We start from the raw sequence: 16,015 nt of genomic DNA on the forward strand, positions 1-16,015 counted from the left end.
AAAATCACATTTAAAAAAATACTATAATAACCTTGTAATAACCAAGCCTTTTGCTAGGACTTTGGATATGAAACTGTGCCCAGAGTACAGGTGACTGAAATCAAAGGCTCTTGGCCCGGTGACATGTTTGAAAAACTTGTTAGTTCTCTGGTGGTAAATATTCAGGAACTCTTAAGAAACAGAGTAACCGTTTGCCAACTTTAAGAAAACATGATTACTAAAAGTCAACTTTAGTTTCACCTGAAATTTGCATATATTTCCCCCAACATGTGCTTTCAGAAAAACTCAGTTATTTTCTCGGGCTGATTTAATTAGTTCTGCGGAATTCTGCGGTCAGAATACATTAATCTTTAGTTTGCCATACGGTCCACTAGATGGCAACATACTACAGGTTTATTCAGCGGAAAACTCGGGTGCTAGGGACAGGCTTTACCCCCGCACCATTTCCTGGGGTTAGGGGCAACGTAACAAGATCTCATCAGTCCTTAGAAGCAAAGAGTCTCAATTCTTGCTACCTTTTCCTTTTTCCTATACTGAACTAGCAGTTCTTGCTCAAGACTGTCGGGATCCAGGAATGTCCGGGCAAAGCGGAAAATTCACCTCTCAAATAATGCTTGAAAGCCCTGTGTCCGGTGGCGATGTGGGAAATGAAGCTTGAGAACATGCTGGCTCACAGTCAACCCACTAGGATCTGGAATCTATAAAATGTGGTATTTAGCAGCCACTGACCCTCACAGATTCCACAGAACCTCAAGACGCTGCACTTTCTGGAGACACACAAAACTACTGCACACCAGAGATATGCACAAAACTCACACAGCTCAGACGCAGAGTGGGCAGCCAAGACAAGGGTCATGCCCAGGTGTGGGGTAGGCATGACACCAGAGTGACAGGGCTCTAATAGACTAAACTCCTGGAACTATGGACCAATGTTCCCTGGTGTCTAAGTGGAATAGAAAAATGTCCTTCTGAATACAGTTCCCTGGCTTCAAGGTCACTAAGGAAGCATAATTGTGGACTAGTTTGAGGGCAAACAAAGGACCCTGTTAAGTTGGTAATGTGATAAATTAAAGCTACCCTAATGCATGGGGCTTCCAATTTTTTTCTAGTTGTTCATAAATATGCTGGGCATTAAAAAAAAAAAAAGCAAATCCACAATAACCAGCACGATCACATTTTCTTGCTGGACCTGAAGCCTAGAATAACTATGCCGGAGAGAGTGGTGAACAGTGAGATATTTGGTCAGTATCTAGCTAGGACAGTGCCCGGGCCCCAGATGAATCCATCCGTCCACAGAGATTGCCTTGACATGATTAAGTATTAATCTACTATTTAATGCAAATTTTTATACTGGTTTTGGCTTCAATTATAAAAAGATTGAGAAAAAAACCCCACTAAACAGACCTTGAACTTTTATCTGGATAGATTTTCACATGAAAAATCTTTCGCTTTTACAAGAAAATCTATTGGCATTTATTCCAATGCTGATTTTCCTCCCCCCTTTGGGAAGTTTAGCTGACCTCTCCACCAGAAATGCCCAGCGAGACATCCCTCGGTCACCAAAAGCACACAGGAGAGCAAAGAGAAGCCTCTTTCACTAACAGGATGGAGGTTTGTTAGGGTCCAAAGGAAAGAAATGTACTTTGCCTTTCTTTCACTTTTAAAACAGCATATTTCTAAGTTTTACTATTTTTTAAAGTCACACTTCCATGTGTAACATGCAGAATTTGAGTATTTGAATGTTCGCCTCAGACAGCATTATGTCAACTTAACACAATGCGAGGATGACACCATTTAGCCTGGAAGAAGTTTCGGATGAACATGTGCTTTCTATGCCTCTTTTTAAATGCCTCTGTCTCTGTATTCCAGTCTTTTTTTTTTTTTAATATTTTATTTATTTGACAGAGAAATCACAACTAGGCAGAGAGGCAGGCAGAGAGAGAGGAGGAAGCAGGATCCCCGCGGAGCAGAGAGCCCGATGCGGGGCTCGATCCCAGGACCCTGGGATCACGACCTGAGCCGAAGGCAGAGGCTTTAATCCACTGAGCCACCCAGGTGCCCTGTATTCCAGTCTTTTAATTCTATTCCAGTGGAGAAGAAAATTGTACAAAATCATTTAGGGCTCCTCAGTTTCAATGTCCAAGTTTTTTATTTTTGTTTTTGTTTTTTAAAGAAACCTAGTTTCCAGAGTCCAAGCAAGGGCTCTAGAATGAGACAAGAAGGCAGCACCGTCTGTGTGAGATGACAGTATGAGGGGCTGGTGTGCGGTGACTCCATTCCCGCTGGTGTGCTAAACGTTCTACCTCCTTTAGGGCATTGAACCCTGGCCACCCAGCTTTCTGAGGATCGCCTTTCTGGGTCAGCTGAGGAGAGAAGGTTCTCGCTAGAGCAACAGGATCACCCTCCATGATGGGTCTATTCTGATTAGTGTGTTGTGATGTGAATGTATGGGCATTGGAAGGAAATACATCAGTTCCTCTGCTCTCAGGTTTCCTAAGTTCTTCACAGGGAAGGTTGGATTCTGGGATCTCAAGGGTTTCTTGCAGCTGCTGGACAGTTTTATGGCTCTCCAGGTTTCAAAGTAATGAAACAACGGTGCTGGAACTTCTGATCGTACTTAGTGGCTGGCTTGGCCAACGCGAGCGATGACATTCTTCCCCGAGCCAAGTCCGATCCTGACAGTCCCTGAAAAATCACGCTGCGCCTAAACCTCAGGCCAGCCCTGGGACATCTTTAACAAGCAGAACTGGGCCATAGCCATGGAATCAATTTTAACAGGGTAAACAGGCTGAGATTTTAAAATCATCTGTCTTGTAAACAGGTCAGTCCGGACTGGACTCACTGGTTCAAAGTTGAACCAGAAGCTGTAGAGTCTACGGTTACTGTTTCTTAAAGTAGCAAAACAGGCTGCTCATGCCAGAGCTGCAGTGCTGGGCGGCCCGCCCCACACCCCGTCCTCCCCGGTACTCTGAAAGAGAGCTCTATCAACCGAATGTTGGCCATGGACTTCGAGGAGAGACAGAGTTTTACTCATCTCACATATACAGTCTATTCTGTCTTTTAAAAGTCTTTTTACTCCATTCATGTTACAAACAGAAACCTCCCAACAGAAACCCAACCCAGCCCTCGCTCTGCAGCCAAAGGTGTTTATCTGGGCGTGATCTTGCCCCTTGTCACCCCCAGGGTGACATATGGTGGTAATATTTGGAGACATTTCCTGTCATCACACCTGAGGGGGATACCAGTGGCATCTAGTGGGTAGAAGGCACAGGATAGCCCCACAACAACGAATTATCTAGTCCAAAAGGTCATCAGAGTCAACACCAAGAAACCCTGACATAGACATGTAACAAAGAATCTCTGAGGATTTATGATTTATGTAAACCACAAAGATTCAGTGCACACCTCTTTCAGCTGATGGGGCTACATCAGTGGTCACTCTAGACAAAGTCCGTGTCCTCATGGAGTTCTAGAACTAGCCCCGCTGCTTTCTGAATTCCCCAGACTCTCAAAGGAAAAGCAACTCTGATCAGATCCCCTCTTCTTTGCCCAGGAGGGAGGAGGTGGGAGAGAAAGTGGTGAGAGGGGTGTACGTATCGATGATGATCCTTCCTAGAAGGACACACGGTCCGAGTGGTGGCGAACCACAGAACCAAGGAATCAGGACCTGTTTGCACATCTCTGAATTCTACGCTGCCTTCTCCCAGTACACAGGAACACTGTGGAACCCTCAGTGGGACAATAAATGCTCCCTGGGCAGACAGATTAAAGAGTTGGAAGTGTCTGCCAGGAGTCTTTCCTCTGATTTAGTGATATCAGTGTAATAATGGGCTCCTTTTATGGAGGGTTTGCTTATGCGGTCTCTAATCTTACAGCAACCCCGTCAAGTTGCTATCATCATCCCACTTTACTAATTAGGAAACTGAGGTGCAGAGAGGCTTTTTAAGTAGAAAAATCTGGGTTCTTTCCCTGGTCGGTCTAACTCTGATGCCCATGATCTTCCTCTTAGATAAGGAAGTAGAAACCCAGCAGTCACTGTCATCATGGGAGAGTCACCCACGGCAAGTCTTAGGGCAAATCCCTTTCTCATCCCTTTTTAGGTTATCTACTCCCTCCTTGGACCCTTCTGGCCTGTCATTCTTCCACCGCCATCCACTGTTGGAAGGGGGCGGACGCAGAGATGCAGAGATGCGGGGCTGACTTGGAGGCTACCAGAACCCCTGGCAATAATGACAACCCAAAACATCATATAAGGAACATAATTCAGTAAGAACACACATACAGATCATCGTCTTCTGGGGCTAGGTATAAGAAGAAGATACCTTTAGCAAACGAAAGCCACAAATGAGCTATAGCAGGAAGGCAGGAAAGCAGAAGGGTTAAGAGGATGGCCCTTGGAATCCACGGATTTGCGTTCAAGCCCCAGTTCTGCCAACTCCCAGTTCTGCTCAACTGTGGCAAGCCTGACCTTCTCTGGCCCCCACTTCCCCTTTCTGAGAACATGGTCTCTATGGCACTCATTGCTTTGCTACTTAGATGACATGAGTGAATACTTTATGAAGCACTTACCCAATATCTGGCATCTAATAAGCAATTGTTGCCAACATCACCATCGTCATCATCACCATCAGAGGCAGAAAAACAGGAAGAGATAAGAAAGCAACTAGAACTAAGAGACACTGAACACATTTTCTAATCTGTGGGGCAGCCAGTAAGAATCCCAAGAAATCTGTGAGAGTTACACACAGAGCTGAGAAACTCCTAGATTCCTTCCTCAGAAAAGAAAGCCCATCAGGTGCCAATATCTCAGGGCTCAAGGCCAGGGCTACCCTGATGTGGCTATTTCCACTTGGACTTGGCTAATCCAGAAGTTGTGATGGTTATGGCAGAAGTGGGAGGGGATCCTTCCAGGTCTGCCAAGTAGATGATGGGTGTAAAGATAAGAGGGGACCTCTTAATGTTGCATATGACCCAAACCCCCCATCCAGCTTTACGTTATGCCTGTGCATCTTCAATGCATAACAAAATAACAGGGAATGCATCTCAAGGCTCTTTATGTAAAACTGGTTAAAATTTCATTTGGGGAGTTAGGAGGAAGCAGACAGTCTCATAAGTTTGGACCAACTGTTATACTTACATGGTTTCTAGGCACCTAAGCACCATTTATATGCAAAAATTAATGTGTTACTTACAAATCATCTTTATCTATTCATTAAAGCAGGTCCCCGAGAATCTCACAACACAGAACACTTTCAGCTCAATTTAAGTCTGCAGTGCTTCAAGGCATTTTATCCTCTCTCTTATTCTGGAAATATGTACCAAGACTCTAATAATTGAAAAAAAAAAGAAAGAAAGAAAGAAAGAAAGAACCCTGTGTATCCTGTGTTCCATGCATGCGCGATCTCACTTCATCCTCATTCCAACACCATGAGGCAAATACCGGTTGGCGTTTCCATTCTGCAGATAAGCAAATGCTGTCTGAGGGTGGTGCCCGCCAAAGACACAGAGGTGGCTAGGGGCGGGCCTGGGACTTGAACCACGGGTGTTGGGAAGCCTTGCTCTCAGTCACCAGCCTAGATGGGTCACTTATTCCATGACCCATCCTCTGCTTGGTGCCATGAATGCAGATCCGCACCAAGCAGTATCAACTCCCCTGTAACTTGCAATCCTCACGGTATCTCCCTGCCTTATGAATGGGCCTTCTCCCCTCAACCCCACGGGCGCCCTTAAAGACATGTCTGCTACAGGTGAGCGAGGCTCATGAATAATCCATGGAGACAGAAGGCCTGGTAAATACCCAAGGAAATGATCGTCGCCGTTGCCTGGCTAGCTCTTGGCAGGCCGTGGCACCACTTACCAGTGACCTGGACACCTGGAAATGCTTCTTACACAGAGAAGAAGCTGGAAAGGTTTCTCCCCAAATCCTGCCTGCATCCTTGCCAAAGTGTGCTCGGTCAACAGGTAGCATCACCTGGTGTGAGAACTACAGCATCTCCAGGCCCATGAGATACCTGAATCCTATGTGATTTGTGTATATACTGAAGTTTGGGATGTGCTGGCCTGTGGCATCTGAATCAAGTCACCAGAAGAAATGCTAACAACCTGGCAAGTAAAAGCTAATGAACTATAGATAGCATCATCAAAAACACATAAAAATCACTTTTCTCACAGATGTATTTCTTGTCATTGCCCAAAAAGATGATCAAGATGAGGCCATCATTAAATGTGAAGGACAATCCTACCCAGGCTCTTAACTACGGGAAGGGTCTCTTCTTTGCAAATTGTGAAGCAGGGAGTCCTTGGCTTAACTGTTTCCCATACAGTGGGAGCTTGGTCTCCTCGTCTGTGAAATTCGGTGGTGGGCCCAGATTACCCATCAAGTCCCATGCAGCTTCCTTATTTCAGAATGTGGAACGTGGGAGAACTGTGTTGCGTGCACTGTTCACAGTCACAGGGAAGTGGTGTTCGGCAGGGTGAGGGACACCAGTGCTTGGGGTCACGCGGTCCTTAGCTCAAATCCCGTTTCTGCTCTGTGTTAGCTGTGTGACCTTGGTCAAGCGGCTGCTCCCAGCCTCCTCAATTTTCTCACATGTAAAATGCGGCTGGTATGTCCTACTTCAGTATTGTGAGGACTCATGGGGAATTGTGTACAACACCCAGGGTCATACCTAGCAGGGACAGTGCATGCCCCGTGCGTGCGCACACACACACACATACACACAATGGATGTTGGTGGAAGAAATGAATACAGACAACGTTCCACCTCACGGGAGCGACACCTGCGTCTGAGCGAACAGAACGGCCTTCATCTGAGAGGGAAACTTTAAAGCCAGAGGGATGTGTCTCCTGAAAGGCCATCTTGGTGAATGTGCTCATGTCGGACTCAGCTGTCAGAGGGAAAATCTGTAGAGGCTCAGTTCTGTGATGGAGAGCATCCCTCGGAGATCACGCACTCCATTACAGCTGATTGCATTTTAATCACTTTTAGATAGATCTGTGGCTTGTGGCCATCGCCGCTTCCTGTTTGAGAGTCACACGCCAAAAAATGGTCCTGGCCCTATTATTAACATTTAATAAGGGAATCTACTGAAACACACTTCATAATCTAAATGCTTTATTTTTGCATGTTAAATTATTTTCACTTTTCCGGGCTTCCTTCTATTTTCATTCCCAGCCTATAAGCTCCTTGACACAAGCCAGTGGGACTCTTTTCCTCTTGCCAGATAATTAATCCCTCAGTACACAGAGGTTGGGTGCAAGAGAGGTGACAGCAAACTGAGGCCAGGTTCCGGACTGTCACCATGCCAGACCACTAAGGTCCTGCCAGCTGTCTTAGGTTTGCACATAGGGAAATGGCATCTGTAATATTAAAGGAAGGAAAATAGATTTTTTGAGCGGCTAGTACCAGGGGAGGAGTGGTAACTTTTCTGAGGGTGCTTAAGGCCTCCAGGCCCAAGGGGAGGAAGCAAGCACTGCCGCACAGGAGGAGAGGCTGTGAGCCCCCCGGGGCAGAGCCTTTCCCTGCCTGACCTACGTGAACACCATTCCCCCTTCCAGAAAGTAAAATCCTGGGCTATAAGAGAGTCTATGGGTTCAGAAAGGCAAAAATGGGGGAAACAGATGCTGATGCCAGCCCGTGTTTCCCTGTCAACGACATCCTTCTACGTGGCCTTCTACCCTCACCTGGTCCCAACAGGCTGCTCTGTGAACGAGGATGGTTTTGGGATCAAGCCTGGCCCGGCACCCCATATCAGATTTGCTATTATGGAGCGCCCCACGGAGATGCGTGTGAAAGCATCACACCATGAAACGGGTTCTCCCTCTGGAACGTGGTACCTCCCAGAACACTCCACTGATGCTGTAGAAACGTGTGGTACAGGAGACATCCCTTCTGGGAGGCCCGGGACCACGCTGTCGTCGTGTTTGCAATCTTGGCAGCGAGAGCAGCGATGGACAAGTAACAGGCTCCACTGACCTGATCAATAAAGAGAGCAGTAATTCTCCAGGGGTGATGCGTAAGACGCTTGCTCCAAACGTGCAGTCCACCCCAGAGGTCTGAGGGAGCGGGTCCTGGGCAAGGCTGGAGCTGGCATTTGAAGAGGCCCAGTCGGCTGGTTCAGATGTGAGTGGTGAGGGATGACACCGTGAGGAACACTGGTTGGGCAGGGGCAAACCATGAGGGGGTGCGTTGGTGGGGGACATATGCGACTGGCCTACCTTTGTGACTAAAGACACAAGAACACAAATACTCTCTAAGCAGCTTCTGTGTGTACTATGAAGGCCACTCCGGAGAGTCAGGCATGAGGCAGTCCGAGTCTCATGGTCAAGACGGAGGGACAGGGGACCCACCAATGATCCTTAATACAAATATGGCCTATAAAAACGTGCGGCAGGAGTGCAAAGGAGGTGGGCTCAATCCTGCCTGGGCCAAAGGCTATTTAAGGACAATTCCAGAGTTAGTATCTTTGCAAGGCCTTGAAGGATGCACAACAGCTTTTCAGGTAGACAAACAGGAGAAGGGCATCCCAAGCACAAGGGACATGAGGAGACAAATCTAAGAAGCTGGCAAGTCCATGGCTTAAGCAGGAAAAGGGCCACGAGTCCACTGTTAGCAGAGACTGGACACACTGAGTGGTATTTCGGAGTTGGGGACATATAGAGGATGAGGCTTAGAAAAAAAAAGTGAGTTTCAAGTTAAAAAAAGCAATATAGAAGTTTGTAGCATGATCTGAAGGCTGTGGGTTTTAGGTTTTGTTTTTGTTTCTAAGCTGGGGAGAGCTCTTTTCAAATTAGAGTGGCCCATTTCTAAACAAACACCACAACAAAACCAATCAGAGCTGCTCTGGTAAAAGTAGGGGTGGAGATCCAGAATCCTACCTGCCGGGAGCACACAAGCCCACAAGAGAGGCACGCTTGCTTACGTGGCGGGAGACAGAGTCACAATCCACAGCTGTGGCAGCGGAGAAAGGTGGGGAGTTTTGGAATGACAGGACCAGGAGGAGGTTAGAAGGCAGCAGGCTAAGCCCTGGCAGCTGGTGGGGGCTTGGGGGGGGGGGGTAGGGCAGGGAGTGGGTGGGGGAGAGGGCAGGGATGCTGGGAGGAGGGAAGAGCTTAGGAGCCGGCAGGAGCAGGGAGGAGCAGGCAGGACCAGTCTACCTGGGGCCAGAGAGTGCAGGTGCCTAGGCACAGGGAGAGGAGGGGATGGCTTAGGCTTGGAGCAGGTTTTCCAACGGGGGATCAAACCTCTGAAGCACAGAGCCAGATGGAGTAGTGGACTCGAGAGAGAAGAGGAGTCAAAGGAAATTCCAACTCCGAAAAGTGTGTTGGATGGCGGCACCGCTAGCCGGCACATGGCAGACAGGGTGCCCAGAGCTCAGGAGAGCGGTCAGGCTAAGGATGCAGGTTTACAAATGACACTCGGAGTAAGAGAACCACCATGGGAGAAGGGGAAGTCACTAGGAGTAGAATTCCACAGCCCTGAACTCTTCAGTGTGGGGTGACTTTGTGCCACGGCCTGGTCCAGGTGGTGAGGGCGGAATGATGCAGAAAGAACCCTGTGAAGCGGACGTTCCAGTGAGAGGAGACGGACGAACGCAGAATCCTATGGAGAAAATAAAGCGGGGTCAGGGGCATGGGGAGTGTGTGTCAGGATGTGCGTGCCGTTTCTGTCTCAGTGGTTAGGGCAGGCCTTGTGAGAAGATGACATCTGGGCAGAGACCAGAAGGGGAAGAAAGCACAGTCCTAGCAGATGACTGAAGGAAGAGGATTCCAGGCAGGAGGGACCGTTGGTGGTCAAGGCCCATGCTTGGGGATGACGGAGGAAGAGCTAGAAGGGCAGAGGGCGGGGGGGGGCGGGGGGCAAGGCACATGTGGCGGGGACAGGAAATGCTGCAGAGTCTCACAGGCAGTTGTAAGTACTTTGGCTTCTGCGCTGAGTGAAAAGGCGAGCAGAGAAGTGACAGGCCTTAACTTGGGTATTACTAAAGCTGCTGTGATGGGAAGGGACCGTAGGTGGCAGGGGGAGAAGCAGGGAGAGCACACTCCTGCAGCGGTCCAGGTGGGAGAGGCCGTGCGGCTCGGGTCCAGATGCAGGCGGTGAGACGGCACTGCATTCTGGACACATCTGCATAGTAGAATCAACAGCCTCTGTGCAGAGTGGATGCTGGAGAGGGAGAAGGAATGGGGAAGGAAAGGAAGGGGAGAGTCACAGAGGTCACCACGATCTGGAGGCTGAGCAACCAGAAGGAAGGAGTGACTGTGAACTGCTATGATCTGAGATGGGACAGATGGAAGAAGGCAAATTTGGGAGAGAAGCTGAAGAGGCGGTTTGACATGTGTTTGGATGTGTATTAGACATCCATATGGACACAGAGAGGAGGAGACGCATGCACAAGTATAAAAATTGTGGGAAATCACCAGCACACCGAGGGAACTGAACGCCTTGTAACTGAATGCTGTCTCTGGTGTAGCTGGGGACGAGAGGCCAGAGGACTAAGTGCTGTGGATAAAACTGAGGAAAGGGGTCACCACTCAGAGACATGCAACCAAGAGCAGCTTCCAAGACCGAGATAGGATCAGGTTTTCGATATCCAGAAAAGGGGAGGAAAACTCTTCATTCTATATCCCCAATCAAAATCATACCCCAAATGCTTGGATTCTAAGCTATACAGTCCAAATAACACACACACACACACACACACACACACACACGGGCTTAGTGGAATTTGCTATTGAAAATGCAAGTAACTCTACTTAAGGGGCTCTCCATTTCATCCAGCAGGGGAAACGAATTCAGGTTGCTGGCTTCCTAACACTAAGTTCAGACAAGCTGCTCCAGGGACAGTTAGTGTGTGTGTGTGTGTTTTGGGGGGGGGGTGTGTGCGACCTTCAGGTAACGATGTTAATTATCAATATTTATTAAGCACTTATTCTATGCTGGGCACCCATGTTGGTGTTTTATATTCATCCATTAATCCTCAGAACAACCCTTGAGAGAGAGAACCTATGAATATCCTCATTTTACAGACAATGAAGCTGAGGCTTAGTGGGGGTAGATCACTTGTCTCTGGTCACAAAGCAGATTGAAAGGGAGGACAGGACAGATGGTAGGTGCCAAAGTAGAGTTTTAGGGATGAGAAGGCCTCTGGATGCTGTGGAACTCAAAACTGATGTCTTTGGTGGCAGACACCAGCTACGCTGGGGGAAAGACTGCCTTGGAGGGCCCTCCTGAGAGCCTTACTACTCTCTCTAGAATCTTGTTTCCCTAGGGGGAAAAAGTTATAAACAGAACTTCTAGAACACAATGTGTTCATAACCACGAGGGAACGAGGCCAGCTGACATAAACGTAATGGACTCCCAGAGAAGTGGAAACAGCGTTCAGTAAAAGCTATGGGATGACTGATCAGGCAAAATGAATTCAAATGAGCAATGCTGGAAGTAATTATAATTTCTAGATTAATGTAATTATTTCTATTCCAAATGTGGACAGTGTGGCAATAACATTTCATTGGATTTCTGGCTTTCAGAGAACAAAAATACCTAAATGCATATGAGGAAAGCTGGAGTTTGTGTCTTCATTGAAGTTACTGTATTCTTATCCTGAAAGATACCAGATATTCTTTAAAAGGTGTGTGTTGTTATGTGGCATTAAAATCTTGGACCATTCTTAAAATGATGTGCCTTTAGGTAGACTAATTTTTGAGCCTTTAAAAAGAAACTCTCTTGATACTTGTTTCCACCAGGCAACAATCTCCACATGTTAGAACATTAGACCAGAGGCCCCAGGTTTAACACCTTGAAACCAGATACTAGGTAGCAACAATAGTTACAGCACACCTTTGAAAACAAAGACACATGATTTCATTCTGTTCATGTTAGCCCAAACCACTCCTACTATGACAGTAAAACGCTTTCTTAGCATCCCATAATGAAAGTGAAAATGTTTTAGACAATGAGACTCTTTGTATCTACCCCACCCCCAACTTCTTCGGGTCCCCGGAAGAGACCGCCGCTCCAAGTGTCAGTTCTTATAGATCCTTATAGATGGGTGGTAATTCCAACAAGAAGAAAGGAATGAACTTATCTTCCTTAAAAGGATGATTATCACTTTTAAAAAATCTTGCAAGAACTTTATGTGAGGCTTTTAAAGACCAGATTTGGGTCTATTAAGTACATTTCATAGAAAACAGTCATATACCTTTCTTCCAAACATTTAACCACAGCTGCAGTGTCATCAAAATTTCCATAAGCTTTTGGGACAACCTTGAGGTGTCCTCTTTGGGCACCCACAGGTGCCCATCCAGGGTAATGGATACTAAGAAGGGCTTTGCATTCATGCATTTATTCACTTATCAAAATTTTCTTGTGCTCCTACTATGTGCCAGGCACAGTTCTAGGTGCTGGGATATAGCAAGTGTCAAAAACTAAGCCCCTGATCATTGACTTTCAACCAAGGGGAAAGTACTGAGGGACTTTCTGAAAAGTCCTGAGACAGGGTAGTCCTGTCCCTGAGACAGACTGAAAATAAACAGATTCATACATAATACTATGTGGCAGCATTAAGCATAACAGGAAAACAAGACAGCAGCGGAATACAGCATGACTGCAAGACGGGGGTGTGCTAACTTAGATACAGCCGTCAGGGAGGCGTTTCTGACGAGATGGCACCTGAGCTGTCCCCTGAGAAGCTATAATCGTCCCCACTTTATTGACAAAGTGCGGTATCGCTCACCAGTGAATTCCCAGCGTCTAGAAGGCATGTGGCTGCACAGTAAATTGTCAAGAAAACACCCGCCCAGTGTTTGAGAAAGAATGCCAGGAGGTGTCCGTGGCAGTTTCGGGGGGGCGCGGAGTGGAGCCCCGCGCTGGGCCGCAGTCCAGCCGCCCCTGCACACTTCCCGGGGGCCGGCCCACTTTTCCGAGCGCTGTCACAGCGGAGGTCGGGTCCGAGCTCCCCGGGAGCCCCGCGGGGCCGCCAGGGCAGCACCGCTCTCCCCACTCACGCGAGGACCCGACGACCCCCGGCCGGCCCATCTCCCAGCGCCCGGCCAGGGCACGCTTCCTTTGAGGGAAATAAAGGGGAAAGTGCTGCCGAAACTTTCCGGGCTGCGCCTGTGCTCTCCCGGCCCGAGGCGAGGCCGCCAAACGCTCGCTCGCCCCGGCCCGGCCCCGGGCTCCCGAGCCGGCTCTGCGCGAGTCCTGGGCGCGCGGGCGGCCGCGGCGCGGGGCCGGGGCCCGGGCGGCGCCGAGACAAAGCGGCGGCGCTGGCCGGGCGGGCGCACGGCGGCGGCGGCGGGGCCGGGGCCGGACGCGGCGGGCCCCGCGCCCCCTCACCTGTCGAGCCAGAAGGTCCAGGGCGAGTGCAGCGGGACCTCTCCCGGCTCGGGCCGCAGCGCCGACAGCTGCTGCAGGCCGAGCGGCGGCGCGGCGTTGGCGGCGGCGGCGCGGGGCCCCGGAGGCTCCCGGGCCCGGGCGGGGGGCACGGCGGCCGGGGGCATCGCCATTTTCTCCGCCCCGCCTGCGAGGCCGGCGGACGCGCGGACCCGGGGCGAGCGGCGGCTGAGTCACCCCGGCCCCCGCCCGCCCCGGCGCGGCCGCCCCGCCCCGCCCCGCGCGCGCCCCGCCCCGCCCCGGGCCCGCCGCCCGCCTGGCCTGGGAGCCGCGCCGCGGGCCGCCGGGGGCACGGCCCGGCCGCGCCGCCAGACAGAAGCCGGACGACCCGCGGCGGGCAGCGGGGCGCGTTTGGCACGGACCCGGACCGGACCCGCACCCGGCGGGCGGCGGACCGACGGCTGGCCGGCCGGCCCGGGGGAGGGCAGAGCTGCAGCCGGGCTCGGATGAGCGGGCCCTGGGGGTCGGGAACACAGGACCGGCCGCAGAGAGGGAGCTGGTTCTGCGGCCAGCCCGGAGGCTGGGGAGGATGGACGGGCGGGTTTCCGAAAGATGGAGGGATGGACGGATGGACCAGTGGATGGCGTTTCAGACGCACACGGTGGGAGGGGAGGACGGGTGCATAGAAATACCAGCAGTCTGAAGGACGGGTGGGAAAGCCGGCAGATGGCTGGGAGGAGGACGGAGGGATGGAAGGGCAGATGGAAGCACAGTTGGATGTGACAGAGAGATGGCAAGGGGAACCGCTGGCCAAATGGATGAGGAGACTGGAATGCCCAAGAGTGCCCGAAGGGAGGGCCAGACAGACACAAGCCAGGAGCCACTGACTTAGGCATGAGGTTGTGATAGGTCAGTTTTGCGTTCCTCACGGTGAGCACATTTCCTAACTCAGCTAATTTTAAGGGAACACAGCTCCCATCCCACCCTTTTCAGGGCCGCCAAGTGTCTATAGTAAGGGACTAAGTCTGTCCCAGAGTGTGGCCAAGTTCAGAGGAAGGTTCCCAAATTCGGCCTAAGTCCCCAGACTTGCCCCCAAAGCACCTGCAAGGAAAGAGGAAACCGGGCACTCTTGAACACAGAACCCTCTACTCTCTGAACTTCTGAAGACAGAGGAAATCCCTGTGGCTGTAAGATTCCTGGGTCCAAAGAAAGAGGAATCCTCTTGGCACAGCTCCTTGGGGGCTCTAAACACATGTCATAAGTGGCATGGGCATGGATGCCCTCTTGAAGCTCGAATTTTGGTTAGTCCCTTCCTGCCTGTAGCAGCTGTGGATGTAGAGTTCCATCGTTCAGATTTTCTACCTGACCTGTCAAGCTCTTAGCTTGAGCATTCACTGGAATGGACTAGAACAGGAGCTGTAAGACCAGATGGGTTCAAGGATTGTAAATGCCTATTGTGAATTCCAAGATAGGTGCCTTGCCTAAAAGGTACTCAAGTTCAGATAAAATGACAAGCTAAATGAGACCAACGTTTTGTGATCTCTGCTTCAAACATACTTCACATATAACATATGATGCTGAAAACATTGACATATTAATAAAATCCTCTGGCTCTGAGATCCCAGGCTCCTTTTGGTTAGATGCAGGGTTTTTTTGTTTGTGTGTGTTTTTTTCCTTTTATTTTTTTTTCAAGAAAAAGCACATGTGGTATTGTTTAGGCTGTTCTGAGTGTATTAATTCATTTAATCCTAATAGCAATCCAGTGAGGAAGGGACTATTTTATGGATGAAGAATGCAGAAGTTAAATTAATCCCAAAGTCACACTGCTAATAAGTGATATAACTGGGGTAGAACCCAGAGTCTAGGTTTTTAACTGCCAGGCTCTACTGCCTCTCTAAGTGGAGAATGAACAGGTCCACATAGTAAAAATAAGGCAGTGAATAGTAAGTCTCCCTCCCACCCAAGGCTATCAATCTTCCTGCCCAGAGGAAACCACTGTTAACAGTTTCCTTCCGGAAAAATGCAAGTAGGCACATAAAAGTGTGTATCTAGATACAGAAATTGTATACCTACATATATCTTTTATAAGAGAAATAGAAGCATTTTATACCACTGCCGCACCTCCTTATGTACTTAACATTATATATTTGAAGATTTTTTTTTCCATATCAAAACATATACCGTTACTTCAAGGGCTACAAATAATCCATGTAAAGAAATAATATAACCTAATTCACTAGCCCTCAAGACTTATGTGGTTCAGTCATTTTCCTTTATAAATAATGCTATCATGAGCATTTTTATACTCAGTGTCTTTCTTGGGCTGCCCAAGTTTATTTCAGAATAAGTTAGGAGAAGGAGAATTTTGGTTTGCATTAAAAAATTTTGACACAGGGGTGCCTGGGTGGCTCAGTGAGTTAAAGCCTCTGCCTTCGGCTCAGGTCATGATCCCAGAGTCCTGGGATCGAGCCCGGCATCAGGCTCTCTGCTCAGTGGGGAGCCTGCTTCCTCCTCTCTCTCTAAGTCTGCCTCTCTGCCTACTTGTTATCTCTGTCTGTCAAATAAGTAAATAAATCTTAAAAAAAAAATTTTTGACACATATTGCTAGTTATGGTGCAAAGTGGTTACATGAATTTCTACATAACTGATTTAGAAGTAATGGTTGATTAAGTTATGTTTATTAAG

At 49.1% G+C, this 16,015-nt stretch overlaps 1 protein-coding gene across 3 annotated transcripts in view; it reads right to left on the reverse strand.

Annotated features, from left to right (window-relative positions):
* Positions 1-16,015, reverse strand: part of EIF4E3 (eukaryotic translation initiation factor 4E family member 3) — a 70,931-nt gene that overhangs the window by 28,261 nt on the left and 26,655 nt on the right. The window contains exon 1 of one of the 3 annotated variants that reach the window (XM_045990438.1): positions 13,334-13,566. The exons of the other annotated variants lie outside the window; for them this stretch is intronic. Coding sequence (XP_045846394.1) covers positions 13,334-13,503 — 170 coding nt within the window. The 5' untranslated portion in view covers positions 13,504-13,566. Of the gene's footprint in view, positions 1-13,333; positions 13,567-16,015 lie in introns of those variants that run through there. 3 annotated transcript variants of the gene reach the window in all.

Source organism: Meles meles, chromosome 20 (genome assembly GCF_922984935.1).
Source record: "Meles meles chromosome 20, mMelMel3.1 paternal haplotype, whole genome shotgun sequence".
In the NCBI taxonomy this organism is placed as follows: Eukaryota; Metazoa; Chordata; class Mammalia; order Carnivora; family Mustelidae; genus Meles; species Meles meles.